Genomic DNA, 21,533 nt, shown 5'->3' with positions numbered 1-21,533 from the left:
GGAGATTTATATATGTTACAGTGATGATGTATATTTAGGGAATATGTATATTCCCTGAAAAAGTCAGTGAATATATATATTCCATGTTTCAACAAGTGACAATGTATATTCCCTAAAATTCCTAGGGAATATACTTATTCCCGGAAATTTGAGGGCAAATTCCATACTTATTCACTGATTTGTATTTTGCACACACAGAGCCTTGATGTGAGGATGAAATGACATGACAATAGTGTAATAGGAACCATTTTAATGAGTGGTTAAAAATTACATAGATTACATAGATTGAAAGTAAAATAATAGTAAAACATAGTAAAACACTGAAAGAACTTTGTAAAATATTGTCACATTGGAATTGCTACTATCATTTGTTGTTGCAGGATACTTTGCTATGACACCTCGAGTTGCACTTTAGTTGTGCTTTACAGCAGGAACATTTCTTTGTTTGGCATCGTTTTGATCCGTTGCAGTTGCAGCGCACGAATCCTTGACCACCGCAGTTGGAAACTTCTTGGACCGCTTTTCTAAGTGGCAAGGTTTTTTGGAGGTTAATGTCCTCGGGGGTGTACATTGCATACGAGCAAATATCGAATTGATTTCGGCTGAATTTGCCTTCAAGTACCCCGCTTTTCAAGCCTATTTTATATAGTCCACTGTCATCCTTGTCAATAATGACTCCGATGAGATTTCTCGGGTCTGTTCGCCCTCTGTCAAATGACGGTATTGGTACTGTCACATTGTCTCCAATGCTACCCTCGACTAAAACCCGACGACTTCTCTTTAGCATCCTTTGAGCCTGCATTTCTTGAGCTTCATGTGCTCTCTTTCTCTGCTGAAGAACTGCAGCACGACGTAAAGAGAGAGGAGACATCTTTTTCCCAGTCACTCGCACATCTGGTTGTGAAGCGTGAGTGTGTGCATCAACGGCAGATACAACCTGAAGGGAAAATGGACAAACTATGAATAAGAGGGAATCTTAGTTTAATCTTAACTTCAATTCAATAAAACAAGTGTCGGATTGTCAATTTTATGTTCCTAATCCTTCAAATATTTTGACATTATACTTAACATCTTAAATGATATTTCTTCCCCTACCTCAACATTGACGGTTGTCTCTGAACCTGTGGCGTCATCATGGACGACAAGCATCATAGGCCCTGGCTCCAAGTCCAATCCGGTAGGGTCTGCAGAAGGCACAGTCTCAGTGAAGGTGGCTGCGTCATCGTCATTCTGAAACAAAAGTCAGTCTTGTAAACTAGAGAGAGAGAGAGAGAAGAGGGAGAGGGAAGGGGAGAGAGAGAGACAGACACAGAGAGAGAAAGGGAGAGACAGAAAGAGAGAGACAGACAGACAGTCTTATAAACTAGACGGAGAAGAGAGAGAGAATGGGGGGAGGGAGGGGGAGAGACAGACAGACAGATACAGAGAGAGACAGAGAAAGAGAGAGACGCAGACAGACAGTCTTATAAACTAGACGGAGAAGAGAGAGAGACAGATACAAACAGAGATAGACAGACAGAATGACAGAATGAATGACATTTCAAACCTGCAATGCAGCTAAAGGTGCCACTAGTGCAGTGTCCAAGGTAGGGTCTGCAGAAGGCACAGTCTCAGGCAAGGTAGGGTCTGCAGAAGGCACAGTCTCAGTCAAGGTGGCTGCGTCGTCGTCATTCTGAAACAAAAGTCAGTCTTATAAACTAGACAGGGGGAGACAGACAGACAGACAGACAGATACAAACAGAGAGAAAGAGAGAGACAGACACAGACAGACAGTCTTATAAACTAGACGGAGAAGAGAGAGAGAGATACAAACAGAGATAGACAGACAGACAGACAGAATGACAGAATGAATGAAATTTCAAACCTGCAATGCAGCTAAAGGTGCCACGTGTGCAGTGTCCAAGGTAGGGTCTGCAGAAGGCACAGTCTCAGTCAAGGTTGCTGCGTCGTCATTCTGAAACAAAAGTCAGTCTTATAAACTAGACGGGGGGAGAGAGAGAGAGAAATGGGACTTACTTCAGCAGTAACTAACTGCAGCAGATCGTCTTCAGTTTGAAGTCGGCGAATGACCTCATCAGGCAGTGACGACGTTGTTAGTCCGATTTTGGCGTCAGACCCCAAAAGTGCCGCAAATGGTGTTCTTTTAATGCCACTGTGATAACTTGAGTTCTTCTGAAATTGGACAAACTTCAGTCCAACTGTCCAATCTGTGGTGTCGTTCTCTGCTAGCCATGCAGTCAGCATGTCTTTAATATCAGAGTTCGCTCTTTCCACTGAGCCTTGGCTCTGTGGATGCCTTGGCTTACCATGGACCATAACCAACTCTGGCCACAATGATTTGAGCTCTTTCACAATCTGTGCCGTAAACTCCAAGCCGTTGTCACTCTGGAGAATTTGCGGGGCCCCCAACAGTAGAAAAATGTCTAAGAGTTGGAATGCTACCTCCACTGCTCATTTGCTTGTCAAGGGTCGAAGCACAATGAATTTGGTCAAGTGATCTTGGTATACCATAATCCAAGAGAAACGACCTTGCATGGACTGCATGTCGATCAAGTCTACCTGGGAACGAGATCCATATTCTTTCGTCAAGATGGGTTTGACAACTGTACCTTTTGTTGTTGCACATTTCCGTTTCTGTTGGCATTCCACACATCCAGATTTGAAGAGCACAATTGCCTCGTAAGGGATGTTTGCATATTTCTTTGAAATCTCTTTTACCATTTTGTCCCTACCACCATGGCCTGACTATTAGGGTTTAACGTCCTCTTAGACCAACTGGTCTATATTGGGACAGGTATTGGTAATACGCTGAAGATATGGTGTGATACTTTGATTCGAACAAGCCCGCTGTGGCTGTCTTCTTCGACACACCAGCATTGGGTTTGTCTCGTCAAAGTATCGAAATACGATCATGATAATCAGAGACGAGAGATGATGCATGCGTGTCTTCGTGTTTTCCAAGCCCTGAGACTTTCGCTGTGAACGTGGGATTTTTTCGTGCGCATGTGTGCACACGGGGGTGTTCGGACACCGAAGAGAGTCTGCACAAAGTTGACTCCGAGAAATAAATCTCTCGCTGAACGTGGGGATCGAACCCACGCTGATAGTGACCAACTGGCTACAAAGCCAGCGCGCTACCAACTGAGCTACGTCTCCGCCCCACCATGGCCTGTCCGAATGTGACAAGCTTTGATTATGTCAAAGGTTTCCTCGATTGGCACAAAATACACCGGATCAGAACTCTTTCCTCCTTCTGATTAATTTGGTGGTATTACCACATTGAATGACCTCATACTTTTTCAAGACATTGTGCTGTCTGGGCGTTTTGCTAGCCGCGCGGACACCTGTCCTATATTCATTTATGGTATCCTGATATTCCTCCCTGCTGACCAACACTCTTTTTGTTTTTTGCTGCCCAGTTTCGAAGTTCCTCTACAAAATGTTGCTCCCGCCTCAATTCTCTCTGTGCAATACTATCCATCTTTCTGCTGCGACAACTGAACTGCAAGTGTGGGGATTATTTTACAGTTCAGTTGTGTCAGGTGTCACTTGTAAACTGATAACAACTCAAACATTTTCCCTTTGTGTACTTTCTCAAAGCTCAACTCAGTTCTGTTCAACCGTGAGAACCATGTTTCTCACAACAAGTTCACTTCGTAATCTCATCAAGGCTCTGTGTGTGCAAAATACAAATCAGTGAATAAGTATAGAATTTGCCCTCAAATTTCAGGGAATAAGTATATTCCCTAGAAATTTTAGGGAATATACATAGTCACTTGTTGAAACAGGGAATATATATATTCACTGATTTTTTCAGGGAATATACATATTCCCTAAATATACATTATCACTGTAACATATATATGGTGGATAAAATTAAATGTACAGACAGTTAAGATATGTACAAACTGGTTAAAATCTCTGAGGAAAAAAGAATCCCTTTGGTCCATTTGTGTGAAAGTGGAAGGCATTGCTGAAAAGGTGAAAAGAATTTGAAAAGAGTTTTTGAAAATATATTAAAGGTACAGTACGCCTCCCGTAAACCATCACAGATACTGTCAGGCTTTTACACACAGTACAAACACCCTTTCGTTTAAACACTCACCGCTTGAGAACATCATAGGTGCCCTACGTAAAGAGCGAGCAATTTTCAAAAAATTAATTTTGCGGATTGTCTGATCAGACAATCGGACGGTGCGTTGTTGCACCACACCTTGAAGTAATCCCACACTTTGAAGTAAATTACTTCAAAGTGTGGGGATGTGCCCCACACTTTGAAGTAAACCCATTTTTTACTTCAAAGTGTGGGGGGATCTTCCCACACTTTGAAGTAAACTCAGTTTTTACTTCAAAGTGTGGGGGGATCTTCCCACACTTTGAAGTAACTTACTTCAAAGCGTGGGACTTTTGCATCGCCTGTTTGATCCTGATGATTTTGTCCAAAAAAATGGCAAAGTCTTTTGGATGAGTGAGCGAGCCAAGAAACATAGTGATGTTTGTTATCAGGCTTTAAGCAATGTCCCATTGTTGAGTGTGACGAAAACTCGTGGTGACGATTTTAAAACATGTTGGGTCATGCGGAGACTATCTGGGAACAATTGGGCTAATTCGGCACGATTTTACAAGCATGGGCTCACTGTAAAAAGCGCCCCCCCCCCCTCCCCCCCCCCCCCCTACGACATATCGTAGTGTGGACATTTGGCGGGGAATTACCGCAGTTGTGGACATTTGGCGACGAATTGTTGTAGTGGGGCCGTTGGGGGGGGAGGGGGGGGGGGAGGGAGGATTGTCGCAGTTGGGACATTTCCAGGGAGGATTGTCGCAGTGGGGACATTTGGCGGGGAATTGTCGCAGTAGGGGACACTTCGTGGGGAATTGTCGCAGTGGGGATTTTTGGCGAGTAATTGTCGAAGGGGGAGACATTTGGCGGGGAATTGTCGTAGTGGGGCCATTTGGCGACTAATTGTCGTAGTGGGGCCGTTTGGCGACGAACTGTCGTAGTGGGGACATTTGGCGGGTAATTGTCGCAGCGGAGGACACTTGGTGGGGAGTTGTTGCAGTGGGGATATTTTGCGGGGAATTGTCGTAGTGGGGACATTTGGCGGGGAATTGTCGTACTGGGAACATTTGAAGACGAATTGTCGTAGTGGGGACGTTGGGCGGGGAATTGTCGCAGTGGAGGCCATTTGGCGGGGAATTGTCGTAGTGGGAACATTTGGCGGGGAAATGTCGCAGTGGGAGACACTTGGTGTGAAATTGTCGTAGTGGGGACATTTTGGCGGGGAAATGTCGCAGTGGGAGACACTTGGTGAAGAATTGTCGCAGTGGGGGACATTTGGCGGGGAACTGTCGTGGTGGGGACATTTTCCAGGGTGAGTGGCAACATTATGTTTCGCGGGGAATTGTCGCAGTTAGGATATTCGGCGGGGAATTATCGCAGTTGGTATATTTGGAGAAGAATTATCGCAGATGCAGACATTTGGCGGGAAATTGCGACAGTGGGGACATTTGGTGGATGAGTTGTCGTAGTGGGGACATGTTCCAGGGAGCCCATGCTTGTAAAATCGTGCCGAATGAGCCCGAGTGTTCTCAGATAGTCTCGGCGTGACCCCACATGTTCTAAAATCGTCACCACGTGTTTTCGTCACACTCAACAATAGGTCATTGCTTTGGGTTGATAATAAACATCACTGTGTTTCTTGGCTCGCTCACTTTTTCTGTTCACTCATCCAAAAGACTTTGCCATTTTTTTGGACAAAATCATCAGGCTCAAACAGGCGATGCAAAAGTCCCACGCTTTGAAGTAAGTTACTTCAAAGTGTGGGAAGATCCCCCCACACTTTGAAGTAAAAAATGGGTTTACTTCAAAGTGTGGGGCACATCCCCACACTTTGAAGTAATTTACTTCAAAGTGTGGGATTACTTCAAAGTGTGGTGCAACATGCGTTTTGGCGCTAGACCTAACTTTTAAAATCTAAATAATAAATTGACAGCTTGTTACACAAACATTCTTAAAGGCTGACATAGTCCTATTTAATTAGTTTAATTAATTCCAGGGCTTTTCCCATCGTTGCGAGGATGTATAAATTAAGCTTCCTGCAAAGTTTTAGGTTTGAAGTCCTTACCAATTACGAGAAATAACTAATTCTTTATTGCATTGTTTAGCAACAGTTCTCCAGGACTTGGGCTATTTTTAGACCGTTGACGTCACTTCGTGACGTTTCGTAAACCAAAGATGGCGTTTGAGACTGTTCTGTTTACATTCGACACTATCAACACTGTGTTCGAAAGCTACAGCCAATCGTTATTATATCCCCTTAGGTACAGTTTTATAACATTTTTGGCACATGTAAACAATATGAATTAATTAATGAACGCTACGAATATAGCAGCCTTTAAATCATTAAAGAATTATTTTTTCATCAAGAAAAAATCAGTACAATTCGAAGTTTGAAAAAGGAAAAGCCCAGGAGCAGGGTCACGCAAGGTCGTGGTTCTCGTAGCAGACAATGGTTATGCCTATCGCCAGTTCCTCTGAACAGTCAAAAGCCATCGCTAGAGTTCGTATGAATCTGCTATGGCAGATAAGCTTACAGTGAGTCGCATTGAAATCACAAACTGATGACTACATTATGAAAAACAAGTCGCGTAAGGCGAAATTACTACATTTAGTCAAGCTGTGGAACTCACAGAATGAAACTGAATGCACTGCATTTTTTCACAATGACCGTAGTCCGCCACTCGTGCAAAACGCAGTGAAACTGACGAGACTGTTTAGCGTGGAAGTGGTTTCGCTGTGCTGTACCTCTCTTCGTTTTAACTTTCTGAGCGTGTTTTTAATCCAAACATATCATATCTATATGTTTTTGGAATCAGGAACTGACAAGGAATAATCAATCAATCAATCAATCAATGAGTCTTATATCGCGCATATTCCGTGGGTACAGTTCTAGGCGCTCTGCAGTGATGCCGTGTGAGATGAAATTTTATAATAAGATGAAAGTGTTTTTAAATTGATTTCGGAAATTTGATTTTGATCGTAATTTTTATATATTTAATTTTCAGAGCTTGTTTTTAATCCGAATATTTATATGTTTTTGGAATCAGAAAAAAAATTATTACAATTTTCTGATTTTTAAGCCACCAAGCTGAAATGCAATACCTAAGTCCGGCCTTAGTCGAAGATTCCTTGCCCAAAATGTCAATCAATTTGATTGAAAAACAAGAGGCGAAGCCATCAAGGCTCACGTAAGAAATCGACAAACAGTAACACACACACACACACACACACACACACACACACACACACACACACACACACACACACACACACACACACACACACACACACACACACACACACACACAGAAAGAGCATAGGTGAAACTGTGCAAGAAAGCGAGACACTAGATCTAGATCTGTCTGTCTGCATGTAGCCTACTTACAGGGACACGACTGCCAACTAGTCTCCGCCCGCTCAAAATAATAATGACCGAGACTTTCAGTACTTCCTTCGCGTGACGTCTAACCCTCTTACGTCATAATGTGACGTCAATGTAATGTGACGTCTTCAAATGTTAGAGTTTCTACCACAGACATACACACGCGCGCACTCCCGCAGTGGGGCACTGCGGTTATGAAATTAAAGGCCCCTCCTGTTTTTGGAACCGCAGGAGCTTTCTAGTTTGCTGTTAGGTAGATTTTTGGTTCCTCTTTCCTGTCATGCTCTCTTTTTCTTCATGAATTCTTTTCTTTTTTCTGCCTTCTTGCTCATTCACCTGTATTTTTTCCAAAAATCTCTTCTCTTGCCGCTTGTCTTGCGATTCATGTATAGTTTAATCTGTTAGTGTTCTGATGTAAGTCCAGCAGTAGATAGGTTAAGCCTATTTTAACATACTGGAAACTGGTAATCTTCCAGTAGGTATTAATTTAGTTTTACTAAAGCCTGCTGGGACACAAGTAATGGGTTAGTGCATTTGTAAACAGGAATCGCTTGACAAGTGGCCCCCTTCATCCCCCCCTTCCTCGTCCTGATATGGCTCTGCGTAGTCGGCTGGACGTTAAGCAACAAATAAACAAACAAACAAACACGCACACACACGTACGCACGCACGCACAGACAGACAAAGTTACGACCGCATAGGCTACACTTACGTGAGCCAATAATAATGACCGAGACTTTGAGTACTTCCTTCGCGTGACGTCTAACCCTCTTACGTCATAATGTGACGTCAATGTAATGTGACGTCTTCAAATGTTAGAGTTTCTACCACAGACATACACACGCACGCACGCACATACGCACGCACGCACAGACAGACAAAGTTACGATCGCATAGGCTACACTTACGTGAGCCAATGAGGGTGTGACAGTGCCGCCTCAACTTTTACAAAAAGCCGGATATGACGCTATCAAAGACATTTATCAAAAAAATGAAAAAAAACGTCCGGGGATATCATACCCAGGAACTCTCATGTCAAATTTCATAAAGATCGGTCCAGTAGTTTACTCTGAATCGCTCTACACACACACACGCACAGACACACATACACCACGACCCTCATCTCGATTCCCCCTCTATGTTAAAACATTTAGTCAAAACTTGACTAAAATGTAAAAAGGAAACTTGATCACACGGGTTCAGGATGGCTCAGGGGTAAGATAAACCGTAAACCACACAAAAATAATTTCTTTGAAAATTGCTCGCTCTTTACTAGGATGTTCTCAAGCGGTGAGTGTTTAAATGAAAGGGTGTTTGTACTGTGTGTAAAAGCCTGACAGTATCTGTGATGGTTTACGGGAGGCTTACTGTGCCTTTAACATGAGGAAAATCAGGAAACTTGAAATGTTTTATTGAATCGCTTGTTGGCTGTTTTGTATATTTTGAAAAGTTGAAAATGAGAGCTTTTTACCTGTTATGAAATAATGTACATGTATTTCTTAGACATACATGGATGATGTAATTTTCATTTACATGTGGGCATGTATATGTGTTGAGTGCAAGAGGTGAAGCTGATAGCATGGTTGTGGATAAAAGATTTACACATGTATAGATATTCATGTCATGTAATTCTCCATAGCTATGAATCATCTGCCTTTATTGTCATTTTGGTTGTTTCACAATGTTCCATCTTCATCTTTGTTGCCATCTTTTCATTAAATTTATATTGTAACTTTGAATCTTTGTGATTTTTGTGTGTGCGTACATGTTTCAGGAGTGACTGTTTATTCCGTATGCCCCAACCATGATTTACTTACTTGGTTTGGTAAAAAAATTTAAAAAAGATTGACTAAATTAATTTCGCAATTCATGACTTGTTCCTCTTCTTTTCCCCGAGGTTATCTCTTGTGACCCAGTGTTAATCCAACAAACTGTCAACCCAAAGCGGACCAGCTTGACCTTTCTTAGAGCTGTGTCCTAAACTGGAGCATTCATTTATCATGTTTGATAAGGGAAATAGCTCCAATTGGTTGTAAAACTCAGTGCCGATACACGAATGGCTGTCACACTCACACAGGCGCACACATACTGTCGCATGCAAATGCACTAACACACGCATGCGTGCACTCGCTCTCTCTCTCTCTCTCTCTCTCTCTCACGCTGCACTCACTGGCGCATGCACTCTCTCTCTCTCTCACACACGCGGTCTCTCGAGAGCGCTCCCTCTCTCTCTTTCTCTCTTCCTTTATGGGGATCCATCCATCTCTCTCTCTCTCTCTCTCTCTCTCTCTCTCTCTCTCTCTCTCTCTCTCTCTCCCACCCCCCTCTCTCTCTCTTTTATGTTTCCGCAATGTCATGAGTTTGTGTTGTTAGCCCTGTGCCCAATCTCCAACCTGGAGGACCAGTCACACTTGGTGCACTCGTAAATTAGTCACCTGATAAAAGATAACAGGCGAACACAAAGCTTGTCGAGTAGAGTATAAATATGAGCTCAGTTTTGAAGAGTGTGCATTTGCCATTTCCCCGTCACTTGGAAGTAAAACCACGCTGCACTGTGTGATTAGAAGCGGACAATTACTTTACAGGGAACTAGAAGTAAAAAGCTTTAAACACAGTGTCACAGTGTCAGCAACGATCATGGCTTGTTCTACAGTGAAACTTTCGTCTGGTTGTTCCATGCCCATTGTGGGACTGGGAACCTACGATGATTTGAAGGTAAGTCTGTGTATCAAAGTGCATGACATTGTAAAACTTCTGTTAGCGCGACAAGAATATTCGATGATTGTTTGTTGGCAGTCGACAGACATGAAAAGAAAATCTAAAGAAAAGGCATGATGAAGCAACAACAACAACAACAACCAACAACAACAACAACAACAACAACAACAACAACAACAACAAGAAGTCGCGAAAGGCGAAATAACAACATTTAGTCAAGTTGTCGAACTCACAGAATGAAACTGAACGCACTGCTTTTTTTCACCAAGACCGCATACTCGCAGTTTCGTCAGTCCACCGCTCGTGGCAAAGGCAGTAAAATCGACAAGCCAGAATAGTGCGGTAGTGGTCGCGCTGAACAGGATAACACGCTTTTCTGTATCTCTATTCTTTTTAGCTTACTGAGTTTGTTTTTAATCCAAACATATTATATCTATATGTTTTTGGAATCAGGGACCGACAAGGAATAAGATGAAATTGTTTTTAAATCGATTTCGGAAAATTAATTTTAAATTATGATTTTCATATTTGTAATTTTCAGAGCTTGTTAGTAATCCAAATATAACATATGTATATGTTTTTGGAATCAGAAAATGACGAAGAATAAGATGAAATTGTTTTTGGATTTAATAAAAAAATAATTTTAATTACAAGTTTCTGATTTTTAATGACCAAACTCATTCATTAGTTTTTTAAGCTACCAAGCTGAAATGCAATACCAAAGTCCGGCCTTCGTCGAAGATTGCTTTGCCAAAATTTCAATCAATTTTATTGAAAAATGAAGGTGTGACAGTGCCGCCTCAACTTTTACAAAAAGCCGGATATGACGTCATCAAAGGTATTTATCGAAAAAAAGAAAAAAAAGTCCGGGGATATCATTCCCAGGAACTCTCATGTCAAATTTCATAAAGATCGGTCCAGTAGTTTAGTCTGAATCGCTCTACACACACACACACACACACACACACACACACACACACACACACATACATACACCACGACCCTCGTCTCGATTCCCCCTCTATGTTAAAACATTTAGTCAAAACTTGACTAAATGTAACAACACACATGCATACGCAGAGAATGATGGCAATAATTATATGAAACAATAACACACAAAAACAAGTCGCGTAAAGCGATATCAAAACATTTAATCAATCTGTCTGCCTGAAACTAAAATATCAACAATGCAAACCAGTCATCACTGAGACAACACATCGAAAGGCTTGGCTAGCCGAAACCCGAAGACTGACACGGGCTCGTCTCAGTAATCGATTTTCGATCATTATGGAAACATTCTCAGAGTAAACATCATATATCTATCTATTTTTGCATTAGGTAAACGACAAGCACTTTTAGTTACAATCATTGTTGAATCTATTATTGAAATTTAAGTTTAATTCTTTTTTTAGAATGTTACTTTTAAGCTTCCAAGCTGAAATGCAATACCGTAGTCCGGACTGAGTCCATATATATGCTTGACCAACCATTTCAATCCATTCGGTAAAAAGAACAAACAAGTCGCGTAAGGCGAAAATACAACATTTAGTCAAGTAGCTGTCGAACTCACAGAATGAAACTGAACGCAATGCAACGCAGCAAGACCGTATACTCGTAGCATCGTCAGTCCACCGCTCACGGCATAGGCAGTGAAATTGACAAGAAGAGCGGGGTAGTAGTTGCGCTGGGAAGGATAGCACGATTTTCTGTACCTCTCTTCGTTTTAACTTTCTGAGCGTGTTTTTAATCCAAACATATCATATCTATATGTTTTTGGAATCAGTAACCGACAAGGAATAAGATGAAAGTGTTTTTTAATTGATTTGGAAAATTTAATTTTGATCATAATTTTTATATATTTAATTTTCAGAGCTTGTTGTTAATCCAAATATAACATATTTATATGTTATTGGAATCAGCAAATGATGGAGAATAAGATGAACGTAAATTTGGATCGTTTTATAAAAATGTTTTTTTTTTTTACAATTTTCAGATTTTTAATGACCAAAGTCATTAATTAATTTTTAAGCCACCACGCTGAAATGCAATACCGAAGTCCGGGCTTCGTCGAACATTACTTGACCAAAATTTCAACCAATTTGGTTGAAAAATGAGGGCGTGACAGTGCCGCCTCAACTTTCACGAAAAGCCGGATATGACGTCATCAAAGACATTTATCAAAAAAATGAAAAAAACGTCTGAGGATATCATACCCAGGAACTCTCATGTCAAATTTCATAAAGATCGGTCCAGTAGTTTGGTCTGAATCGCTCTACACGCACGCACACACACACACACATACACCACGACCCTCGTCTCGATTCCCCCCTCGATGTTAAAACATTTAGTCATAACTTGACTAAATGTAACAAGTCGCGTAAGGCGAAAATACAATATTTAGTCAAGTAGCTGTCGAACTCACAGAATGAAACTGAACGCAACGCAACGCAGCAAGACCGTAAACTCGTAGCATCGTCACTCCACCGCCCGTGGCAAAGGCAGTGCCCGTGGAATTGACAAGAAGAGCGGGATATTCGTTGCGCTGAGAAGGATAGCACGCTTTTCTGTACCTCTCTTCGTTTTAACTTTCTGAGCGTGTTTTTAATCCAAACATATCATATCTATATATTTTTGGAATCAGGAACCGACAAGGAATAAGATGAAAGTGTTTTTAAATTGATTTCGAAAAAAAAAATTTGATAATAATTTTTATATATTTAATTTTCAGAGCTTGTTTTTAATCCGAATATAACATATTTATATGGTTTTGGAATCAGCAAATGATGGAGAATAAGATAAACGTAAATTTGGATCGTTTTATAAATTTTTATTTTTTTTTACAATTTTGAGATTTTTAATGACCTAAGTCATTAACTAATTTTTAAGCCACCAAGCTGAAATGCAATACCGAACCCCGGGCTTCGTCGAAGATTACTTGACCAAAACTTCAACCAATTTGGTTGAAAAATGAGGGCGTGACAGTGCCGCCTCAACTTTCACGAAAAGCCGGATATGACGTCATCAAAGACATTTATCAAAAAAATGAAAAAAACGTTCGGGGATTTCATACCCAGGAACTCTCATGTCAAATTTCATAAAGATCGGTCCAGTAGTTTAGTCTGAATCGCTCTACACACACACACACACACACACACACACACGCACACACATACACCATACCCTCGTTTCGATTCCCCCTCGATGTTAAAATATTTAGTCAAAACTTGACTAAATATAAAAACAAGTCGCGTAAGGCGAAAATACAACATTTAGTCAAGTAGCTGTCGAACTCACAGAATGAAACTGAACGCAATGCAACGCAGCAAGACCGTATACTCGTAGCATCGTCAGTCCACCGCTCATGGCAAAGGCAGTGAAATTGACAAGAAGAGCGGGGTAGTAGTTGCGCTGAGAAGGATAGCACGCTTTTCTGTACCTCTCTTCGTTTTAACTTTCTGAGCGTGTTTTCAATCCAAACATATCATATCTATATGTTTTTGGAATCGGGAACCGACAAGGAATAAGATGAAAGTGTTTTTAAATTGATTTCGAAAATTTAATTTTGATAATAATTTTTATATATTTAATTTTCAGAGCTTGTTGTTTATCCACATATAACATATTTATATGTTATTGGAATCAGCAAATGATGGAGAATAAGATGAACGTAAATTTGGATAGTTTTATAAAAAAAAAACTTTCTACAATTTTCAGATTTTTAATGACCAAAGTCATTAATTAAATTTTAAGCCACCAAGCTGAAATGCAATACCGAAGTCCGGGCTTTGTCGAACATTACTTGACCAAAATTTCAACCAATTTGGTTAAAAAATGAGGGCGTGACAGTGCCGCCTCAACTTTCACGAAAAGCCGGATATGACGTCATCAAAGACATTTATCAAAAAAATGAAAAAAACCGTATGGGGATATACCCATGAACTCTCATGTCAAATTTCATAAAGATCGGTCCAGTAGTTTGCTCTGAATCGCTCTACACGCACGCACGCACACACACATACACACACACACATACACCACGACCCTCGTCTCGATTCCCCGCTCTATGTTAAAACATTTAGTCATAACTTGACTAAATGTAAACAAGTCGCGTAAGGCGAAATTACTACATTTAGCCAAGCTGTGGAACTCACAAAATGAAACTGAACGTAGTCCGCCGCCAGTGCAAACGGCAGTGAAAGTGACGAGCCTGTTTGGCGCGGTAGCGGTTGCGCTGTGCTTCATAGCACGCTTTACTGTACCTCTCTTCGTTTTATCTTTCTGAGCGTGTTTGTAATCCAAACATATCATATCTATATGTTTTTGGAATGAGGAACCGACAAGGAATAAGATGAAAGTGTTTTTAAGTTGATTTCGAAAATTTATTTTTGATCATAATTTTTATATTTTTTAATTTTCAGAGCTTGTTTTTAATCCAAATATAACATATTTATATGTTTTTGGAATCACAAAATGATGAAGAATAAGATGAACGTAAATTTGGATCGTTTTATAAAAATTTTTTTTTTTACAATTTTCAGATTTTTAATGACCAAAGTCATTAATTAATTTTTAAGCCACCAAGCTGAAATGCAATACCGAAGTCCGGCCTTCGTCGAAGATTGCTTGGCCAAACTTTCAATCAATTTGATTGAAAAATGAGGGTGTGACAGTGCCGCCTCAACTTTTACAAAAAACCGAATATGACGTCATCAAAGGTATTTATCGAAAAAAAGAAAACAACGTCCGGGGATATCATTCCCAGGAACTCTCATGTAAAATTTCATAAAGATCGGTCAAGTAGTTTGGCCTGAATCGCTCTACACACACTCACGCACAGACACACAGACACACACACACACACACATACACCACGACCCTCGTCTCGATTCCCCCTCTATGTTAAAACATTTAGTCAAAACTTGACTAAATGTAAAAACCAAGTCACGTAAGGCGAAAATACAACATTTAGTCAAGCTCAGTCGAACTCACAGAATGAAACTGAACGCATTGCATTTTTTTCCGCAAGACCGTACACTCGTAGCATCGTCTGTCCACCGCTCGTGGCAAAGGCAGTGAAATTAACAATACAGAAAAGCGCGGTAGCGGTTGCGCTGAGGAGGATAGCCCGTTTTTCTATATCTCTATTCTTTTTAACTCTCTGAACGTGTTTTTAATCCAAACATATCATATCTATATGTTTTTGGAATCAGGAACGGACAAGGAATAAGATGAAATTGTTTTTAAATCGATTTCGGAAATTTAATTTTAATCTTAATTTTTATATTTTTAATTTTCAGAGCTTGTTTTTAATCCGAATATAACATAATTATATGTTTTTGGAATCAGAAAATGATGAACAATACGATAAATGTATTTTTGGATCGTTTTATAAAAAAATAATTTTAATTACAATTTTCAGATTTTTAATGACCAAAGTCATTATTTAAATTTTAAGCCTCCAAGCTGAAATGCAATACCAAAGTCCGGCCTTTGTCGAAGATTGCTTTGCCAAAATTTCAATCGATTTGATTGAAAAATGAGGGTGTGACAGTGCCGCCTCAACCGTTACAAAATTCCGGATATGACGTCATTAAAGACATTTATCGAAAAAATATTGTAAAAAAACGTCCGGGGATATCTCAGGAACTCTCATGTCAAATTTCATAAAGATCAGTCCAGTAGTTTAGTCTGAATCGCTCTACACACACACACACAAAGACAGACAGACACACACACACATACACCACGACCCTCGTCTCGATTCCCCCCCTCTATGTTAAAACATTTAGTCAAAACTTGACTAAATGTAAAAAGAGGTTCTGAGAGTGCATCAACTTTTGTAAAATGAAAGCGTACTGACGGTGATGCATGTAATATGATCGATGTTGTTGACGACGACAAAAAACAACAACGACGTCGACGTTGATAATGATGATGGCTGAAGCGAAGCAAGCAACAACGACCAGAGACCAAAGTGACGAAACCGTACTGAGCCGCATCTGGAATTGTGCAATACAGGGCTGCCGAAAAAGGCTCGCTGTCAAATAAGCTTACTACATGCAGACCGTTAACTCGCCTAGATTTACGGCTAGTGGTAATAAACTCTGTCCCGGTTGCGCAACTAACGCAACCCGTGACTACCACTACTGACGGTACTACACTACTCACAAAAAGTTAAGGATCACTATGAGAAAACAGGTGCTCAATAAAATCAGTTCGCCACTGTTATTTATTTCTCAGTCAAACCAAATTGTTATGAATTCTTATTCAGCGGTAAGTGGGCGATGTTGTGTTAGTGGGAAAATTGCACGGGATTCTCTACTACTGAGCTTGGTAGCAAAAGAAAAAGCGGAAACTTGCAAAAAAGGACCTTGCTTTGGACCGTTCAGCCCGAACACATTGCACAAGCCACATGGAAAAACCATTATGCACGTGCAAGCACTGCTGTTTATGTGTGAGATGCTGTCACTTGCTTGGCTTTTTGAGAAGACATACCACCAGTTTTAGGCATTATCTGACAATGCCTCCACGACGAAAATTGAACGAGTTTGAGAGGGGACGAGCTGTTGCATGGTTCCAAGATGGTGTCCCCAAGCGAGAAGTGGCCAGGCGACTTCACGTGTCCATCTCGGTCATTTTTTTTTTTTTTTTTTTTTTAAATCTCAGTTGCATGCAGGCTGCTTCAACCCTTTGTTTTTTTGCCTTTTTTAATTTTTTTAAATTTTTTTTATTTTGTTGTTTTTGGCGGGGAGCATCCTTCTTCATTGATTTTTATTTTTTATTTTTTTTATTTTTTTTATAAGTAATGTTTTTACTATAACATTAACATTACTATATCTAAATGTATTTTATTTAACTTTTCTATATAACAATTCCCTCTCAAAAATGCATACAATATCCAGAGGGGAGCCATATCTATAAATACCAACACACATTTTGGCTATCACAATCAAATAATTCACATAACTTATTAGTGCCTTGGAACTTTGTGAATTTTCAAATACGCCCAAAAAAACTTCCTTTACGGTAATTTTAATAATCATATTATATTTACAATTCACTTTATCCTCAACGCATTTCCAAATGGACATAATTTTCGGGCAAAAGTAAAAAAAATGTTCAATATAATCAATTTCGTTCTCACAGTGAGTACAGCAATTACTCACGGAAATGCCTATTTTATACAATAAAATATTTGTGGGGTAAATATTGTGCAATATTTTCCAATGCAACATTCGCAATCTTGTTTCAGTGGTTACTTTGTTTACCATTAACCATTGCTCTTTTCCCGGCCTGAAATCAAATTTATGTTCCCAAAATTTAACTACAACCGGCTCCACATATTTTTCCTTTATAATTAATTTGCGAAATTGACAAGGCTTACTCAGGTTCTTTAAATCGTTGAATCCACATACATTTCCATTTGCAGAGCGTAGTGTTGCTGCTTTAACTGCTGTACAAATCACCCTATATTCAAAGAATCTTGTGGGCTTACATCCAACCTTCTGCTGCATAATATTAAAGGGCACAATCTCATTACCAACATATACATCCTTTACTCGACAAACGCCTGCTTTAATCCAGTCGCTAAAAAACAGGGTTTGGCCGCAATAGATTATATCCTTGCTGTTCCATAAACACGTATCTCTTAATAACATGTCTCCACCTACTGCTCTCTGAATCATGTCCTTATTTTTCAACCAACAAATTAAAACTTGTTTCCAAAATACATTTTTAATTAATCCCAATCCTTTAAAATTTTTTACCGTGGTGTTAGATTGGAAGCAACACAACCTTTCACCAAGCTTCGAGAACATATGTATCGGTATTTGTTTCCAACTTTCCTGCTTTTCGTTCAATAAATTTGCCGCCCAGGACAACAAACAAGAGGACTGCATGTCAATGACATCAATCATTTTTAAACCCCCATCAGGAAACTCTTGACACATCACTTTTCTTTTAACTTTCTCAAATGCCTTAGTGTTTGAAAATCGTTTTTTCCAAATAAATCTGTAAAACATAGTATTTATCTCAGTCAATACCTTTTCGGGTATTACCAGTGCTTGCAACGGATAAATAATCTGCGATAACAAAAGAGATTTCACAATGCATATTTTCCCCATGATACTACAATTTCGTTTAAACCATTTTACAATGTTGCGTCGTATATTTTCAATACGGCTTGTCCAGTTTTCTTCAATCTCAGAGACCGATGAGGAGCTACTGAAATAAATTCCCAAAATCTTCACTTTTGTAGTCCACCTTAACCCGCACTCATTTTCATTACCATATTTATTACTGCCCAAGGCCATAATTTCAGTTTTTTGTCTATTCATTGCCAAACCAGAGAATTTGGAAAAATAGGTAACAAGGGTTAATGTCCATCTCGGTCATTGTCAGACTGATTCAACGTTTCACAGCCACTGGGAGGGTCCAGGAAAGACGCAGACCTGGGCGACCAAAGAAGACAACTCCACGTGAAGATCGTCTCATTGAACGACTAGCCTTGCAAACAAGAACAGCCTCTTCCAGCATTATTTGACGGCAGCTGAGGGTGGCTACTAACACCAACATCAGCCAGCAGACCATACGGAATTGCCTTCATGGGTTTAACCTCCGTTCTCGTCGCCCAGCTGTACGGCCACGTTTAACTCCAGCCCATAGGGCAGCACGCCGCGCCTTCTGCAGACGTCACGTGAGGTGGACACGTCAGCAATGGTCCCAGGTCCTGTTCAGTGATGAATCACGCTTCACCCTGAACCACAACGACGACCGACTGAGGGTCTGGAGGCACCAAGGGAAACGCTACATTGACGCCACTGTCCAAGAAAAGGTGGCCTTTGGTGGAGGTTCTGTAATGGTCTGGGGGGCCTTCAGCCTTCACCACAGAACACCCTTGTTTCATGTACAGGGTAACTTGACTGGCCTCCGATACCGGGATGAGATGCTTCGACCGCTGGTTGTGCCTACACTGCAGCAGATGGGACCGCAGGCTGTCTACCAGGATGACAACGCTCTCCCCCACAGGGCAAGGGTGGTCAACGACTTCCTGCAGCAGTCTGGAGTCAACAGAATGGAGTGGCCAGCATGCAGTCCCGATCTCAACCCGATTGAGAACCTCTGGGATGAGTTGGATCGCAAAGTGAGGAGCAACCAACCCCCTCCCAGGGATGTCCAGCACCTCTACCAGATGCTGCAGGCTGAGTGGCAGGCGCTTTCACAGATGATCTTCACCACCCTGGTCAACTCTATGAGGACTCGCTGCGTCGAGTGCCAGAACAGCCAGGGCGGTTACACGCATTACTGAACTTTTGGGAGCATCTGAATGCCATGTCTTGTGATTTCAACGACTTTGTGAAATCAAATTTCGATACGTACACACTTTGATAAAATGTACAGACCAAACGATTGCTCGAAATTGAAGGACATGTTGTATCATTATCACTAAAGCATTGAATTAAACGTTTGCCAAATACCAACGCTTGGCTTTCTTATTTGGAAAGTTATGAATTTGTGTGCAAGTGATCCTTAACTTTTTGTGAGTAGCTTATCTTTCTAAGGGAGTCAGACTTAACGCCCCTACTACTGTGACAGGATGACCGCAACGCCGACGCCGTGGCAGCAGGTATAGACGCGGGGTATCGCCACATTGACACGGCCTGGGTGTACCAGTGCGAAGCAGCTGTTGGCAAAGGTATCAAGCGAAAGATCGACGATGGCACAGTGAGAAGGGAAGACCTCTTCGTTGTCAGCAAGGTGGGTTGTACAGCTAAGTTAAGTGTTATGGGGGAGGGGGGATGTGCGTGAGTGTGTGTGTCTGTATGTGCGTATGTGTGTGTGTGTGTGTGTGTGTGAGTGTGTGTGTGTGTTTGTGCGCGCACGCGTGCATGTGTGAGTGTGCGTGTGTGTGTGTGTGTTTGCCTCCGTATTTTTTTTTCTGGCGACCTAAGTGCCTGTCTGTCTGTTCTTGTGTCTTTGTCTATCTATGTGCGTTTGCAAGGGCTGGGCTAGGACAGTCAAAACTAATGTTCTTGAAGTTCAAGTGTAGATGATGAGGTTTTAATGATGAGGATGACAGTAATGATGATGGGGGTGGTCGGGTAGTGGTGCCCGGTTGTAGTGGTGGCGGCCAGTAGGTGGTGGTAGCCAGCGGTGGTGCTGCTACTGTTGACGTTTTGATGATAATGATAATGATGACAATGAAGATGACGTCGACGTTGTGTGCGTATTTCAGTTATGGAATTCATGTCACACAAGGGTGGAGGAAGCAATACGAGAATCTCTGGATGACCTTGGCCTAGATTACCTTGACCTCTACCTTGTACATTGGCCCTTGGCCTTCAAGGTCAGTGTATGAAGTGGGCTGTCTGGCTCTTGTTCAGTAATAAAGTGCACACAGACAGACAGACATACAGACAGACGGCACACACTCACAGACACAGACAGACACAGAGACACACTCACACACCCATACACACAAACTGGCACGGTTGGCCTAGTGGTAAGGCGTCCGCCCTGTGATCGGGAGGTCGTGGGTTTGAACCCCGGCCGGGTCATACCTAAGACTTTAAAATTGGCAATCTAGTGGCTGCTCCGCCTGGCGTCGATGGGGTTAGTGCTAGGACTGGTTGGTCCGGTGTCAGAATAATATGACTGGGTGAGACATGAAGCCTGTGCTGCGACTTCTGTCTTGTGTGTGGTGCACGTTAAATGTCAAAGCAGCACCGCCCTGATATGGCCCTTCGTGGTCGGCTGGGCGTTAAGCAAACAAACAAACAAACCCATACACACACAAACACATCTTGTTCAGTAGTGCTTGACTTGATGAAGTGCACACATCAGTACAGACGGCATACAGACACACACACACACACACACACACACACACACACACACACATTCAGACGCACGCACGCACGCACGCACACACACACACACACACACACACACGCCGCGCACGCACGCACGCACACACACACACACACACACACACACACACACACACACGGGCGAAAACTCTCTCTATCTTACCGTCTCGCTCTCTCTCTCATACAAACAGATGCGGCGATATTACCAGTGTAAGCTTACACAAATACGTACTGGATGTGCAGGAGCAAGGCAAACCGGACGACCCTGACGCGTTGCTGGCCAAGACAGAACCCATTGACCACGACTATCTGGACACATGGAGTGTAAGTTGACTTGCTGCTATATGTATCACAGACGATATTCGTGTACTTTCATTGGGTGTGGACGAGTTGCGCCTCTTATTCACTTATAATCAGTACGACCGCCCTGATATGGCCCTTCGTGGTCGGCTGGGCGTTAAGCAAACAAACAAACAAACAAAAAATAAACAGTACGTAGATTGTA

General features: G+C 41.4%; 1 protein-coding gene and 1 long non-coding RNA gene across 4 annotated transcripts in view; one reads left to right on the top strand and one right to left on the bottom strand.

Moving 5' to 3' along the window:
* Positions 1-233: 233 nt before the first annotated feature.
* Positions 234-10,535, bottom strand: LOC138981466 (uncharacterized). 3 transcript variants are annotated; one of them, XR_011460645.1, is made up of 5 exons: positions 10,394-10,519; positions 1,865-1,954; positions 1,547-1,672; positions 1,096-1,230; positions 237-937 (listed from the first exon to the last, which is right to left on the bottom strand). It is a non-coding gene; the product is annotated as an uncharacterized lncRNA (long non-coding RNA). The 3 variants fall into 3 exon arrangements; XR_011460646.1 differs by having other exon boundaries at positions 234-1,230; positions 10,413-10,535; XR_011460643.1 differs by having other exon boundaries at positions 235-1,230; positions 10,394-10,531.
* The window catches only part of LOC138981465 (aldo-keto reductase family 1 member B7-like), a 20,116-nt gene continuing 8,450 nt past the window's right edge, over positions 9,868-21,533 (top strand). Inside the window, exons 1-4 of the mRNA XM_070354387.1 lie at positions 9,868-10,157; positions 19,755-19,916; positions 20,395-20,505; positions 21,272-21,352. Coding sequence (XP_070210488.1) covers positions 10,080-10,157; positions 19,755-19,916; positions 20,395-20,505; positions 21,272-21,352 — 432 coding nt within the window. The 5' untranslated portion in view covers positions 9,868-10,079. The remainder of the gene's footprint in view (positions 10,158-19,754; positions 19,917-20,394; positions 20,506-21,271; positions 21,353-21,533) is intronic.

The sequence above is a fragment of the Littorina saxatilis genome, linkage group LG12 (genome assembly GCF_037325665.1).
Source record: "Littorina saxatilis isolate snail1 linkage group LG12, US_GU_Lsax_2.0, whole genome shotgun sequence".
Lineage (NCBI taxonomy): Eukaryota > Metazoa > Mollusca > Gastropoda > Littorinimorpha > Littorinidae > Littorina > Littorina saxatilis.
This window is presented reverse-complemented; position numbering and strand designations above follow the sequence as displayed.